Below are 16,019 nucleotides of genomic sequence, written 5' to 3' on the forward strand. Positions count from 1 at the left end.
TAATTTGCAATGTTTTATTTCTTTGAGAATATATTGATGATAGCGTCTGAATAATGTCTAAATTGCCAAAGCTACATAATAAGAAAACATTATATTCAAATAGAATTCCAAAAGAAAAAAAAAATTACTTAAAAAAAGCAAAAGGAAAAAAAATATCAAGCTTTATCTATTTATTCAATGCATGTGAAACACTTCTAGTTCTAAGTTTCTACTTTTTACTGATATTTTACAGATTATTTTGGGGGGGAAGGGGAAGGGGAGTGGCATAAATTATTCTACTGGAATGAATTGAAAGCTGTGGTTGCAGAAAATATTCTATGATTTGTTTTCAAATGTTATAGGACTGACTACAACCTTGCTTTTACTTAATTGATATGCTATATTAAACTTAAACTCAGTTTCATTTAATTTAGTTTACTTTAAAAACAGTAAATGGTAAGTAAACTTATTATTTAACTGATGTCTGCCTTATAAGTGAAGATTAAATGATTTTAGATGAAGTATATATGTTAAGCTTATAATTAATAAGCCATTTTACCCCATCTCACTAAGGTTGTTCTAAAATATTATATAAAATGAATCCAATTTAGCTCTTTACACAGACGTATTCTACAGACATCCGGAAGCTGCTTGCACAACCAATCTGCTAAAAATTTTAATAAACGAAATTTTACCAAAAAAGTTAAAAGAGGTGTTCAGATTTTAAATTGTTTCATGTGCACACAAAACGAACTTTTTCACGAAATAAAATACTGAGAAAATTTTGAATTCAGAATATAGTTCCTAGTTGTGAAAATCAAAAATAAAAATTTACCCTTATTCTTTCATTTGTTTCGAATATACGAAGTGTGGCTATTAAATAACGAAACTATTACTGTAAAACGTTTTATTTCTAATTTATACACATTTAATTTTTATCACCTTCAATATACACCCTTTCTCTATCCTTACAACGCTGCATGTGAATTTTTCATTGTTCGAAACATAGCTGGGAGTTTTGTTCTGTGAGCTCCTGCATGACGCGTGCAGCTTTTTCTTTCACAGCTTCAAATGATTGAAATCTTGTTCCTTTAAATGCAGATTTGACTTTAGGAAATAGCTAAAAGTCACATGGTGCCAGGTCAGGTGAATAAGGCGGATGGTTTAAAACTAGGATGTTGTACTTGGCTAGAAACGTCTTGACAAATAATGCTTAATGTGCCGACGCATTGTCTTGATGGAGAACCCACGACTTGTTCTTCCACAATTCGGGTCGTTTTTGCGTTTTTCTTTCACGGAGTTGAGCAAGCACCTCACGGTAGTAATGTTGATTGATTCGATATTAGGATTCGATATTTTCGTCCATTTTGGATGTGGAAGGGCGATCCAAGTGGTCCCCGTCTCCAACGTCTTCTCGGCTATCTTAGGAAATGCTTGAACCACTCAGAAACTCGGGCACGTGATAAACATTCATAGCCATAAACTTCTTTTAAAAAACGATAAGTTTGAATAGTGATTTTACCAAGTTTTATGTGAAATTTCACGAGAATTTGTTGCTTTATTATTACACTTATCATGTTTTCCGGCAAAACGAAACAAACACCTCTTATATAAACGATGGTTACGGCCAGACTGATTCCTCTGCAGACACGGGATTTGTTGCAATCGAAAGAGAAGGCTTTACGCTACACAGCTATCTGTCGTTCGGATTTGGCGCATGCATTGTTCTTCTGTAGCAGCATCAGTCTTGTTATTTAATAGCCACATCTCGTATAGCTCTTTATTTGATTTATGACCACACTTTACGCCATTAACCACTTTTTCCCACCAGACCCTATGATTTATAAAGCAACTTTATCCAATCACTCTTAAACTAAAAAAATATCTATAGGGGGAAGCTGCTGTACCCACGGACAAAATTAACTTTTCAATTTTTGCTGGTCTCTGGGAATGGATAATCGATCGGAAACAATTTCTGGCAGGATCTACTACTTATCATCTAATTTGGCAATTTTTGTCAGGTGAAAATCTCAATTCAATCTCAAAAAAAAATTCTTAAAAACCATCTTTTTTTTTCCGTGGGTACAACAACCAGTTCACTCCGCGGACAGGTGCCTTTGTACCCATGGACATATAAAAAAATAACACATAAATAGGTCTGAGGAACTCAATTATACTCAATACATTTTGATAAGCCATTTTATACTGAAATTCTTTAAACATCCATTGAAAATTACATTAAATAAAATCTCCAACAGAAATTAAACTTTGAAAATTAATGAAGGTTTTTTCCCTATTTTTAATTTTCCTTAATTTTTAACATTAGTGAACTCTTTAAAAAAGTTATTACTCTTAAGAGAGTTAATGATATAATGAATAATTAATATGTTTTTAAACAAAAAAATAACTAGATTCGTGGTAGTATGGCTCTCTATGTACCTACATAATAACTTCAATTTATATGCAAATTGAAACCTTTAACCAAAATTAATCCATTACGAAAAAACTCAGTTTAGATTAATCCAACAAAAATTTAGAAAAGTCGACTTCAAATGAAAACAGGTGGGATTGACGGTCTGTAGATCCTACAACAGGTGGGGTTACTTCAACACTATATCTTCAAGCCCTGCTTCAAATTCATTATCATTGCTAAAAGCCAATTTTAGACGTTGATGACAAGGCACCATTTTGAGGTACTTCACTTTGTAAGAAGACTCTGGTGTGATTCTAGGAGACTACAAATTGCCGTCCGTGGGTACACATGGTTATGTATCCTTATGTACAAAGGTACGCCATTTTGGTTTTGCTAGCCACATTGACAAGACCACAGTTTTACAACATTGAAAATCAGAAAAAAAAACCTTCAAAATATAGAGAATTATACCTACAACAAAAATGAATAATACAATCCACGACGGACGAAAAAAAAAAAAGAAATTGCTCATGTTTTTTTTTTTTTTTTACTTAGACCCTACTAAAACCAAAAAAATTGAGATAGAATCTTAAATGTTCGTTTGATGGCGTTGAAACTTCCTGGTGTACTGGAGAGGACTGTGGCACACACGTTGAACCCCAATTAGGACGATACACGGAATTTCCCGACCAACGTCTGTAGGTACAACCGTCCGTGGGTACAGCATCTTCCCCTATATAAATAAAAAACTAATAATATAAGTATCTTTTTCTACCTTATTCCCCCTTCCTCTCTTTTTCCAAAACGAACTGATAACTAAGAAATTTAATAATTGGGGAGGTGCAAAAAGTGACCAGATATCCCGATTTTGGAGAGACAGTCCCCTTTTTTTTGTTTGTCTATCCCGCTGGCTCAATGTCCTGCTAAAATGTCTCGCTTTTCCATTAGAACTCCGCTTTTCTATCCAAATTCCACTAAATGAGGGAAAATATAAATCTACTAGATTTGTCAATACTTAAGGTTGCGCAGTAATGTTTAAATTAAAAATATCTCCTTTTAATCAAAATAAACTTTTCACATTGATTAAGGAATTTTCAAATTTTTGAAAGGCGATGAAAATTTGCCAAAGAACATTTTTTTTAACGGTAAATATGACTGACACCTTTGTAGGTATAAATTTGCTGCAAGCTTCTCTTCAAGCTTCGCTTATTGACACCATATTGAGTTATTTTTCAACTAGAGCTATTTATAAGTTCATCTGAATAATATTTCCTTTATTAGTTACGCTCTTATTTCAAAATTGAAGAATAAATAACTGCTATGATTTCATAAGATTTGAGGGACGGGGGAAAGGGGGGGGGGCTTAATTCAAAAATACTTTTAATGCGAAATCTAAAAATCTTCAATTCGGTGACATAATGCCCCCCCCCCCCCCACGTGATATGCCTCGATTTTTAATTTGAAAATTCTGGTTACATTACCTATGTATCGATATATTTTGTCAATGGAAAACGTTTTATTTTGGACATGTTAAACCTGTACCTGGGAGGTATAGGGCACTATGTCCATTTTCTTTCAAAATAGAGCTTTACGTACCATCTTAATCCACTTTTCTCACCCTATTGAGATACAAAACTCTAAGATTTTGCTAAGCACATTTTAGCTTTTAAGCCGATAAATGACAATTCAGTCATACAAATCATCGAAAAAAAATATAATTTGAATTTTGACATCTTGAATTCAAATTATGTTTTTCGCAATCATAAGTGTGTGTATGTAGGCGTGTGGGTTTGTGTGTGGGGGGTATGTGCGTTTGTGTGTAGGGGGTATGTGTATGTGTGTAGGCATGTGTTTTTGTGTCTGTGTGCTGGCATAAGTGTGTGAGTAGTTGTGTATATGAATGTGTGTGGGGGGGGGGGGGGTATGTGTATGTGTGTGTAGGCATATGTGTTTTTATTCTGTGTGAAGCATGAATGTGTGGGTAGTTGTGTGTATGTGTGTGTAGGTCTATGTGTGTGTAGGTGTATGTGTGTGCATGTGTTTGTGTGTGTATGTGTTTGTGTGTGTGTGTATGCGTGCGTGCGTGTGTGTGTAGTTATGTATGTAAGCGCGTGTGTGTAGGATATGGATGCAACCTGGAGACGGCTTTCGCTATAGGAGCAGCATCGTGAGGACCCGGTCGACGGTGATGCTGCAGAGGGTGGCGATGGCGGTGAGAAAATAAAATCAAAGGACATCAAAACAGTCAAATGAGAACAATAAGCAATCGTGATTGCTCAAAAAAAACCCTCTAAACTAATTTCCTACCTTTTCCTTTTCTTGCTGAGTTCGTACCATTCACCTCCGAATTGAAGGAATTCCCGGTGCCATTTACCTCTCACGTACAGAAATGTTTTGAAGGTTAAAATGCGGTATCTAGATCAGTAATTGCTTTTTTCAACAGAAATTGTGAATTGTACATTTTAAAGCTTTTTGACCGTCAGAAATAAAGCACTGTTTTCTTTCAAGGCTATTGTTTTTCTCATTCCCCACTCAAAAATATAATCAATCATATCCTTTTTCTTCGCACCGTGATAGAAGTTCCAGCTAATCTATTTTTAAGCTTTTTTTGGTTTGTTTTCTGAAACACCTGTATGAAATAACTTTTTGAGAAGATAACAAAAAAGTCCATTCATCCCATTTGTATGTTTTCCTTATATATTCAGACAGATTCCTTTCCACAACTTATACCCAAACTAAAAATTATAAGTATAATAAACACATTTTTTTTTCGAGACAGTCTATTATGTTTCGCAGACAACAAAAAATCATCCTATTATTTTAGCACAATGCTTAATTGAAATTTCAGTTGGAAGTGCTTTCTAATATTGTTTTTTCTTTTCTTCTCTGAATACACTCTTCTAGCTAGAGAGAAGTTGTAGGAAATCACGTTCAGAAAAAATCACAAAACCAACCGCTGTCGCATTTGTGTACTCTACAAATGTTGCAGGTTTATATAAACGGATTATTTTCCACAACATATATAACAAATATACATATATATATATATATATATATATATATATATATATATATATATATATATATATATATATATATATATATATATATATATAGAGAGAGAGAGAGAGAGAGAGAGAGAGAGAGAGAGAGAGAGAGAGAGAGAGAGAGAGAGAGAGGGGGGGGGGGAGCTCATGTGAACAATTTTTTCATTTTCTTATTTTTCAAAAAAATATTATCAATTTATCAAAGCGAAAGCGTCCAACATGATTAAATAGTCATTTCTTTGTATCATGGATTTTTTTTTTTTTTTTTTTTTTTTTTTTTTTTTTTTTTTTTGAGATTAAAAAAAGGGATTTTTCTACTTTCTGGTATTTAAAAAAAAAATGTCGACAATTGTTCACATGTCCCCCTACAGGGACAGGGAAACACATGTGAACAAGCCTAGGACATGTATAAACAACAGACGAAAAAAAAAAAAGAACAGGACGATCATCATATTTCAATTAATAACTCTTTAATATGAAACATATGCGTATATATCTAGAAATAATGAAGATAATTAGCCCTTTCTTCTAGACTAGGCTGACTATTATATTCCTCATTCTGCGAAAAAATTTATCCGGCTCAGCTCTCCTTTTTTCGAACAGCAATTGAAATTCCAAGCTATTCAATTCCTTTATAAAACGGTTCTTGTTTTATTTTGACACCTAACGTGGTTCTGTTAGTGTTTTGAACATTATGTCTTACCATCGTTAAAATAAAGCAAATTTATTACAGACTGAATAGTGTATAAAGCTGAAGTTGAAGGGGCATGAAGACAGCACTATATGATTGTAAGCTATAAAATACGAATGTGTAACTTAACTAAAACTTTAATGGTAATTTTCAAAACTAAACAGCCGGAAAATACTAAAAATGGTTGAGACAGTTTGGAGCGAAAAAAGTGTCATGAGCACGTTCAACGTGCAAAAAAATTAATAAGATTTCAGTTCATACAAATACAATTCTCAAAAAAGGATAAAATTCTGCTAATTTTTATATATTTGCTTTTTTTTTAACTGAGTATTATTTATTCACAATAAGCTTCAAAACATTCAGCACAAAATTTACTCAACTTGGTAGAAAACAGATTATTCTTTTTGCATGCTGGACCGAAGCTCGACTAATGCTCAAAAACTTGTGAGAATATTTGCTAGGGAGTAGCATCAATCTGTTATGACTGTTGGCCCAACAGTTGTTGGCTCTCCAGTTATAATTCGCTTTGAAAAAAGGGTACTGCGTAAATGTGCCCCGGTCTACACTGCTTTAATATCAAAATTCGTTGGGAATTCGGATTCCTAACGCGTGTAAAATATAAGGAAATAAAATATGCTTCTAGGTTTTACGGTTTTACGTACATGCGCAATGGTAGGTTTGTCAGGTGTGGGGGATGCTGGTTGCTGGGGTGTTCAAAACTGGTTTTAGTGTTGCTCAGCAACTCCAAATATTGCAGGTTTATTCAACTAAGTTTTATTCTAAATTTATTCAATCCAAAATTTTCAAACCGAAAAAAAAAAAAAAAAAGCGGTGAATTCTAAAACTCCCAAAGAAAAATGATCTTCAATCAAACGCGTATTGTCTTTTCTTTACTAAACAATGTTCATTTCCCGCTTGTTTGGATAGTTTGTTTTAAGTATGTTAATAATGCTTAATCAATAGTAATGAAGTTTGATGATGCATGACGTAATAAATTTTAAAATGGTTATTTAGATATTTTGCATGAAAATCCCTACTTTACGCTTGCCTGATTTTTTCTTTTTTTTTTAAACTTTAACATTTTCGTGGGGTGATACCATAAACATTCGCTCCGAATGTCACTCATGCTTAAGGTGACCATGTGTGTCCCGTTTTCAGACAGTCTGTCCCGTTGTTCCGCACATTGTGTCGGGACACAGAAATGTCCAATTTTCTGAAAATTAACCAACTACTCTAGGAAATGGAAGGGGAAAAAATGTGAGAGAAGAGAGTGTAAGAAACTTGAGCATCGATGAGAAAATATACAGCGGCGGTCAAATTAGACACGTAAGTGAAAAAATAACAGTAACCAATCGAACAATGCTTAACCTCGCAATTAGTAGATCAGTGTGTGGAAAATATTTACCGCATTTGGCAAATATTAGCCGGTTTGAATTATTTTTTTTTTTCATATAAATTACACTCGGAGAATTAACAGAAGAGAACATAAAAGTATCAATTTATTGTTGTGTCATCTTAAAAATTTTGTGGGTAAAAAATACGGGGAATGTATATTGTATATTTAAGTGCACATACAGTTGAAATTATATCGAAAGGTGGTGCAGTTCTCTCTTATGTCGGCTATCTTCGGTTATTTTGAGTAGCGTTTTGACTATTTTCAAATGTTTTCATTTGGCAACCCTGGTCAGAGAAACAGAAATAGGATTGATAGTGACGAACTAAGTGTATTATAATATGTGCGTCTGTTGAAATCTAAGGTACCTATCTTTTTTTAATTTGTCCATTTCTGTTCTTTGTAATAAGAACAAACCATTTTTTTTTCAAGCAACTAGTACCTATTTAACTTTTTTATTACTAGTGCTAAATTACTAATTATTACTAGTGCTAAATTTTAAAGCTTCTCATTTTGAGAGAAAAACAAATCTGATCACCTAGGAATAATTTGAAGGGTGATACTTAATCAAGATCATGGAAAAAAGAGTCCTACTTGAAAATTTGAAAATTCATAAACTATGCGATGAATTGATGAAATGCGTACTTGAATTTTAACCGAGGTATAAGGAGAAAGCTCCTCAACTTTTGTTTATTTTTAAATCCCTTGTTCCCCCCCCCCACCACCACCACCACGCCCTCTGATTCCTTGTCTGAACTCTTTAAAAGTCGGTATCGTTTTCAATTTGGATATTTGATATTTTTCTATTATTATTAATAACGTGTCTTTTAAATACTCATCGCCCTCCTATCGCCCCTCATGAATTTATCACCCCCCCCCGAAGAGCCAAATCTCTCCTTTGTGTGCTATCAGCCTCAATTTGGGAACCATTGATCTAGCTAATATACAATAAGATGGTATTATGCGTCTTTTAGTTAGGATAAATTATATTCATTAATGCTATATCTGTTTTGTTTTGTTTGAAATTGTCATTAATAAATTCAAAGAAAATCTAGAGCTAGTATTCACTTTCAATCAGCACATAAAAAAAAAGTTTTTAAATCGTAACTATGCTCTTATTTTACTATGAAATCAAAATTTTTTGTACTTAAACAACTCAACTTTCTGGTTCACTTCAGTTTTTCCTCTTTTCGTAGCAATAGTTGAACTAACAAATGATCTCACATATAAGGGACATGAAATTTATAAAAGAAAATTTTTTTGACAGTAGTAGACAGAACAAAAAATAAATAAAAAGTCTCTTTTCGTCGCAATAGTTGAACTAAAAAATATTTTCACATATAAAGGGCAAGAAAATTTTTGAAGAAAATTTTTATTGACAGTAGTAGACGGAACAAACAAACAAAATTAAAAGCATTTTTGTCAAATTTCTCCACACACTCAAAGCCTATTTAAAACATGCATCAGAACTAGTAATTGCAGTAGGAGAGAGAAAGGCATCTTTAGCAATTTTAGTAAAAATCATCATATGTATTTCTTTTTCAGATCAAAATCAGTATTGTTTAAAAATTACATGATAAAAATGATGTATTTTTTCATCACATAATCCCAGTTAATTATACCAATAACTTACAATTAAATTAAACATTATGTAAAGATATAAATTCTTAAAATACTCTTGTTCAAATCTGCGCCCGCCCCCCGTATTGAGGGGGGGGGGGTTCTAATCTTCGAACAATGAAGCAAAAACTATATTTGGACGGAGTTTTATCATAATCTGGGTATTTAGAAGGAACAAAATATTATTTAAAATAAAATACCACTTCATTTACTTCTATTATAAAAATTTTATTTGTATAGTTATAAATCTATTTATGTATTTTTTCGACGAGTAAGATTTCGAAGAAAACTTTTTATCTACAAAAAATTATTTTATGTCATTTTTTGCTATTTATCCCTATGCTTGGCAAGTTAATATCTCATTTCTTTCTGAAATTTTTATTTGCCTTTGCACTTGCAGCTGTCATTTGCTTACAAGTCTCTTGCCAATCGGTTTTACTTTATAGTGGCAACCAATATGATAATTGAAATCAGTTGCAAATATATTGGTATACTTTCATTGGTGTAAATTCATGACATGTAATTACGATACATCTCTCTTTGTCTGGGTAATGTTAAGATCGAGTATGAAGTTTCTCTTAGGGAAATTATGCGTTAGTGTTAAAACTTTTTGACATTAAGATATTTATTGTTATTATTATTATTATTATCATCACTATTACTTATTTTATTATTACAGAATTGTACTGTGCTACATAGCACAGATAGCGCAAGTTAGAATAAAATTTAAATCCCAAAGAAAAGGAAATAACACCCATGGTGAAGGCGGGAATCGATTCCTCGACATCGATTACTGCGCTCAGGCTGCTGTCAGAGCTGGTACTTCTGACCGGTCCGCCACGAAGGCCCCATATTTGTAAATTGGTGAGTTCCTTTTCACAAATGAGTATATATTTTATTGTGTTTTACTGATCAAAATATTTTTATTTGCAATGCGTAGTTTTTTGGTTTGTTTATTTGCAATAAATATTAATAACTTCTAAAAACACAAATATCTGCTGGTAATACTTCGGCTTAGTTTTACTATTATATTTATAAGATGAAAAATTTATGCTTCTAAGGTGTAATAGTATATGATCTAGTATTGTGGACGATTTTTGGGGGCATTTTACCATCCGTACGTTTTTACAGTGGGTTTTATCATATCACCACTGTAAAAACGTACCGGTAATATCTACAACATAATTACAAGAATTACTTAATCTACTCAAATTTTTAATTGAACTGGCTAGTACATAGCGTAAAAGTGAAAACCCACATGAGTTTAATTGGAGTTTTCATGAAAAATTTAAAAAAAAATAAATAAATAAAAAAGGCCGATTTACTTCAAAAACCTCTCAATCTAAATTATTTCTTCTGTAAATAATCAGCTAATCCTGCTAAATTTTAAAACGATAGCAAAAATGAAGTCGTACACCGAATGTTTTTGAGTGGAAGAAAAAATCTTTTGGAAAAATTAAAAGTGAACAGACAGTGAAATGTTTTTTCTCTAATGTAAAATTTTTAAAAAAATTATTGAGCTGGTTTTAGTACTAACTGAATCGATTAATAGAAATAAAATGAAATGGTTCAGATTTTTGTCTCACACTTGAAAAATGAACAAGTATGAAACAGGCTTCGTTTAAATGCAAATACGTATTCATTTTGGTAAAAATATTGAAATACAGCAGAGGCGTAACCAGATGGGGAGGCACAGCTGAGTTGCCCCCTCCCACCCAGAACGCTGAATTGAGTGCTGTTAAAACTATTCTTCACAATTGAAGAGAAGAAAAGAACCCGTCTTGGAAAAATAAAGTGATTTTAATAAGAAAAAGTAATGATGTTAGGGGACGATCTTTATTTCTTTTGAAAGAAATTTTTGAATTCAAAACTTTCACTAGTTACAGCTTATTGATCAGCTAATTGCCCCCCCCCCCCCTTCTAATCCTATTTCTTCCTCTTTTTCTCCTGTTTTCTAATTCGTCTGAAAATTTAAAAAGTCTTCATAATGCCCCCTCCCACACATACACACACACACCAAAATTTTTATGGAGCATCTGAAATTTCGTTTCCAAATGTTGAAATTTGCAAAATTTCCAGTGGAAAGCCCTCAAATACATCTCTATCATACTCTCATACAACATCAAAAATCGCTTAAATTTGCGTTTTTGGAGCTCAAGTTTTGAAAAATTACCGGCCCTAATGCAATCAAATGTGGCCTTACAATCGAATTTCAGAAAATATTCGGAAAGAGCCCTCGAACCGCCTTCCTCTAATATCATAAAAAAAAGGTGAGTGTTTAAACTCCACTTACTTAAGTGGAATGACCCGTGAAATCCTCCTTCTACATAGCATATTGCTTAAGCTTTTAGGACATTATTTTTGAAAAAAAATTTAGGGGAGAGCTCTAGAACCCTCTTTCCGTAAAATCTTCAAAGTTTATCTGCAATTGCGTTTTTGGAACTTCAATTTCGAGAAATTGGAAAGGTTTGGGGGAGAGGATTCGATTTCGATCTATTTTTTAAAAAAATGATCGGGGATAGTCCCTGAGCTCCATTCGTTGCCCTAACGTCAATAAATTTGTCCTATAATCATGTTTTTATGGTTTCAATTTCCACAAATTTCCGCTAAGCCCCTAGTGCCCAACACCTTTCTTTCCCTTAACCAAAAAAATCACCAAAGAGAATCTAAAACTACGTTTTAGCACTACAAGTTTCATGTCTTTTCTCCCCTCCAACAGATGATACATCCCCCCCCCCTCCTGCAACTTTCTTGTTGAACCACTGGAATATAGGACTCACACATGTCGCAGGAAGCATGTCAGCTACAGAATACACTGTTAAAACTACAGGTTGCATTCGGCACCTTTCAGGGGTGAAACGCTTGTTCACCAGCGGCACCCAATACGGAGCCGAAATTTCACCTCTAACTAGGGTGAAAAACAGGCACCTTTCAAAAAGTAGGCAGCCGGGGTGAAAAGAATGAACCTTCGGAGAGAGAAATGGCACCCTTACTGTAGATCCTCCCCCCCTCCCACGTATTGTGTGCGTTTTTGAATACAGTTGTGTATTTTTCTTTTTTTAATAGTTTTGTTTTGATTCATGATAGTCTACGTTTTGCACACTTTTCACATTGCATGAATTCAGTACTGGAAATGATTAAAACTTGTAATTACAGCATTTGACCATATTTCAGAGTTTTCAACATAGTTAAGAAGTGCTCATTGCTTTAATTCATCTGATCGTTCTCTACATCAGTGTTTCTCAACCTCTTTTGACCCACGGGTCGGTAAAAACAAATGAAAAACATTCGGGACCTGTGAAATTTTTATCTTTTTCTTAAAAATAAATAAAATAAATAATAATAATTATAATAACTCTCGGGGCGGTAAAAAACTTGTGAAAAAATTCTGCGTACTGATGAGTTTTTTTTTTTTTTTTTTTTTTTTTGTTTTACAAAGTAATATTAAAGATGAATAAAATAATAAATATCTACAGACTTTATTTGGTATCAAAGAGTTGTCACAAATATATTTAAAGTTAAAGACGAGTAATTATTTGAATAATCATAGTTAAGTTAATGATCATTTGTGAGAAATAACCGCACCGAAAGTAAAGTGTAGATGTACTTATGAATTATTTACATGAACAGCCAAAAATATTCTGGGATATTAAAGTTACGATAAAACAAAATCGTTTCTCAAACGTTCAACATTTCAATCAAAATAACAATAAAATAAAATGCGCATAAAATTTTTCGACAGTTAAAAATTTAAAGAAACTCCTAACACTATCGAATAACCGCTAACAGGAAATGATTCAAACACTTGAACGAAAAAGCAAAAGAAAAAGATATACGGAGAGAGATTTCTTTTTTATTTTTTGCGCTCGCTACACGAAGAACAAGAATCATTTTTATTTAGGTTCTCACTTGTTGGTTATTGAAAATATCATTGCGGTTACTATTTCGATGATTAAATGTTGCTTATCGAGTACTCAAGAAAATAATGATAGATACATTTAGTAGCGTTTTGTGTGAATGATGGAATTTTCACGATAGTAACGGTAACCTGAAAATAAACAACTAACGGTACTACGGTATCGTAACGGACTAACGGTAAATGAAAAGCATTAAACGTACTTTTAACTATGTTTGAAAGCCCTAAAAGCTACAAAGTGATCAAAAGCTGTACTTACTTGTTATTTTAAAGAATTATCCTACAAAAGTTGAGATTTAATCCAATAGTGTACTTCATTCAATGTGAAAGACGTAGAAGCCACGCGTAGTGCAACCTATCATTCGTCCGCCATATTGAAGTGGTTGAATGGTGAATGTATGCCGGAAGCGCATGCGCCAGCAAGTCATTTAGCGATTGCTTGCTGTTTTGGCACCCCTGTCTACGACTGTCTGCTACTTTCGCACCTCTGCTTTACTTCCTGGCCAGTATGGCACCCTTGGTCACCATGCTTTCACCTTAGGGGGAATATATTCACTCGTCTGGAACCTCTGGTTATAGCAGTGTATACAGAACTACTAATTCGCTGTAAATTGGAGGAACGTAGATTATTTTAGATAGAATAGCAACGGTCATGAAAATAGTTGAGAAATTTAATGATGCACATCAGCAATTCTGCTATGCTCTTGAAATTCGACTTGGAGAAATCAATGTGGCGTCAACAAAATCAAAGCAGCACAAGAATGGGAAAGAGATGAACTGGATTTCGCGACTATGATTCTGACTTTGAAGAGAGAGGCAATCAAGAAAATAATTTTGCGATTGTTGAAAATATCTTACTTGGATTTCAGGTTAATAGTTAACGAGGACGAAGCCTTACCGTTCCAAGAATTGCTTCCTGTGATTAAGAAAAATTCAGAAAGTTGTTACGATATTTAACCCTTCCGAATGTATCGTTTTACGAAAATGTGTACTTACTACTTATTGAAATGAAAAGGGAATGTATGTTAATTTGAAGCTCAAAAACATGGTAGAACAATTTGTTCAAAACGATAGAAATATCATTAAAGCCAAAAAATATAATTCGAAGTGCATAAGTTGACTCATGTTTACAAATTAATTTTCGAATTAGATTTAAAACTTTCAAAAACTTACTGTGGAGGTATGTAAGACCGAGGTACGAAGACCAAAGCTAAATTTTATGTCATAATCTCTTAAATAATGACGTGATTTCGACTCAGTTAATAAATCTTTTTTTTTTTCCTTTTTCACCCTTAAAAACAAAAACTTACGCACGGATAATTTTTGCTAAAAAAAAAAAAAAAAAAAAACATTCGTGTGGTTAAGATAATCAAATGAAAATTTAGTGCGAACAGGTTCTTAAATGGTTCTGAAATTCAAAATGGATGTAGAAGAGAGCAGAGAAGGATTCTCTCATTCATATTTCCCCAGTTTCCCCTTCCTTCTAGGTTAAGAAAAAGAGCTTTGCACCACGGGAGAACAAAGCACTCGATGCCGTTCTATCCAGATAGATCTGGTTGGAACCGGTTGAATCCCTCTGTGAGTCAGTTCGAATCTAGCGGAAGGTCCCCTGTAATCTTGCCGGGGCCAGGCAACCCGTCCAGGTTGATACAGCACACTGATTCTGAAGAATGCGTAATTTGCATGGCCAAAATCATTTTGAGGGATGAAGTTCACTCACTCGCTCTTTTGTTGGTCAGCAAAGCGTTGTAAAATTTCTGATTGTTTTTTTTTACTTTTATTTATAGGATAGATTACTTAATTACATCTCTGTTTGTCAAATATAAAATTTCTAATTATAATATGTTTATGCATATAACACAAAAAAAAAAAAAAAATAAAAACTCAAACTAATAATAATAATGATAATAATAACAAAAAGAAAAGAAATAATAAAAAAGATAATTAATTTGAATTCTGAAATTTTGAATTCAAATTATGTTTTTCGCAATCACAAGTTGCGACAGGGCCCTACTCATTTGGGGCTATTGTTTCTAGAAACAGCTCCTGTCCCTTCAAGCCTACCCCTCCTCCTGGGTGGTTACGTGTGTATAGTTGTGTGTGTGTGTGTGCAGCCGTGTATGTATAGGCGCGCGTGTGCGTGCATGTGTATGCGTGTGTGTGTGCGTAGATCTGTGTGTATGCACGTAGGCTTGCGTGTGTGCGTAGATCTGTGTGTATGCACGTAGGCGTGTGTGTGTGTGTCTGTAAAGGCATGTGTGTGTGTGTGTGTGAGAGAGAGCGCGTGTGTGTAGGACATGGACGCCATCGACAAGGAGAAACAGATTCCAAGAGGCAGTGCTCGGAGCCGCTCCTGCAGAGGCCGGTGGACGGTGGTGCTGGTGTCCCTGGTCCAAGCTGAAAAAGGAACCAAACGCCAAAGACGGTGAAATGAAAGCAATAAGCAATCGTGATTGCTCAATAATATTAAATAGAAAATAACAATTGAAGCATAAGGCAGTGAGAAACAAAGGGATGTAAGTGGATTTTTTAAAGTTTCGAATAAAACGTGCTTAAAGTTCAGATACTAGGTAGGCTTTCATTGTTTTTTTTTTTTTTTTTCCTAAACCATACTGTATGGCAGTACCCACCAAAGCTACTAGTAACATCTCTTGCCCTAAAACAGGAGAGGTTCTCCTACCATTTGTACTGATAATCTCCGAATTTTTAATTTCGGCACTTACACCCTTTTTCTTCTCACTACCCCAGTTAATAACTTCATTGCATAAACATTAAGTTCAATGTAACAAATGCCGTGTAACTAAATTTACAGAAATGAACTATCGGAAGTAGAGGTATCAAAAAGATAGCAGACAAACCTCATTCAAAATAAGTTAACAACAACGAATTCTGGTATAATCGAATACCGGCACTCAGGGGCGTTCAAAACACATTTTCATTTCTAATACATAAAAATACGG

At 33.7% G+C, this 16,019-nt stretch overlaps 1 protein-coding gene across 1 annotated transcript in view; it reads left to right on the plus strand.

Moving 5' to 3' along the window:
• The first annotated feature begins 9,899 nt into the window (after positions 1-9,899).
• Positions 9,900-16,019, plus strand: part of LOC129231642 (tyrosine 3-monooxygenase-like) — a 54,984-nt gene continuing 48,864 nt past the window's right edge. The window contains exon 1 of the mRNA XM_054866006.1: positions 9,900-10,007. Within this exon, the coding sequence (XP_054721981.1) occupies positions 9,900-10,007 (108 nt within the window). The remainder of the gene's footprint in view (positions 10,008-16,019) is intronic.

Source organism: Uloborus diversus, chromosome 10 (genome assembly GCF_026930045.1).
Source record: "Uloborus diversus isolate 005 chromosome 10, Udiv.v.3.1, whole genome shotgun sequence".
Classification (NCBI taxonomy): Eukaryota; Metazoa; Arthropoda; class Arachnida; order Araneae; family Uloboridae; genus Uloborus; species Uloborus diversus.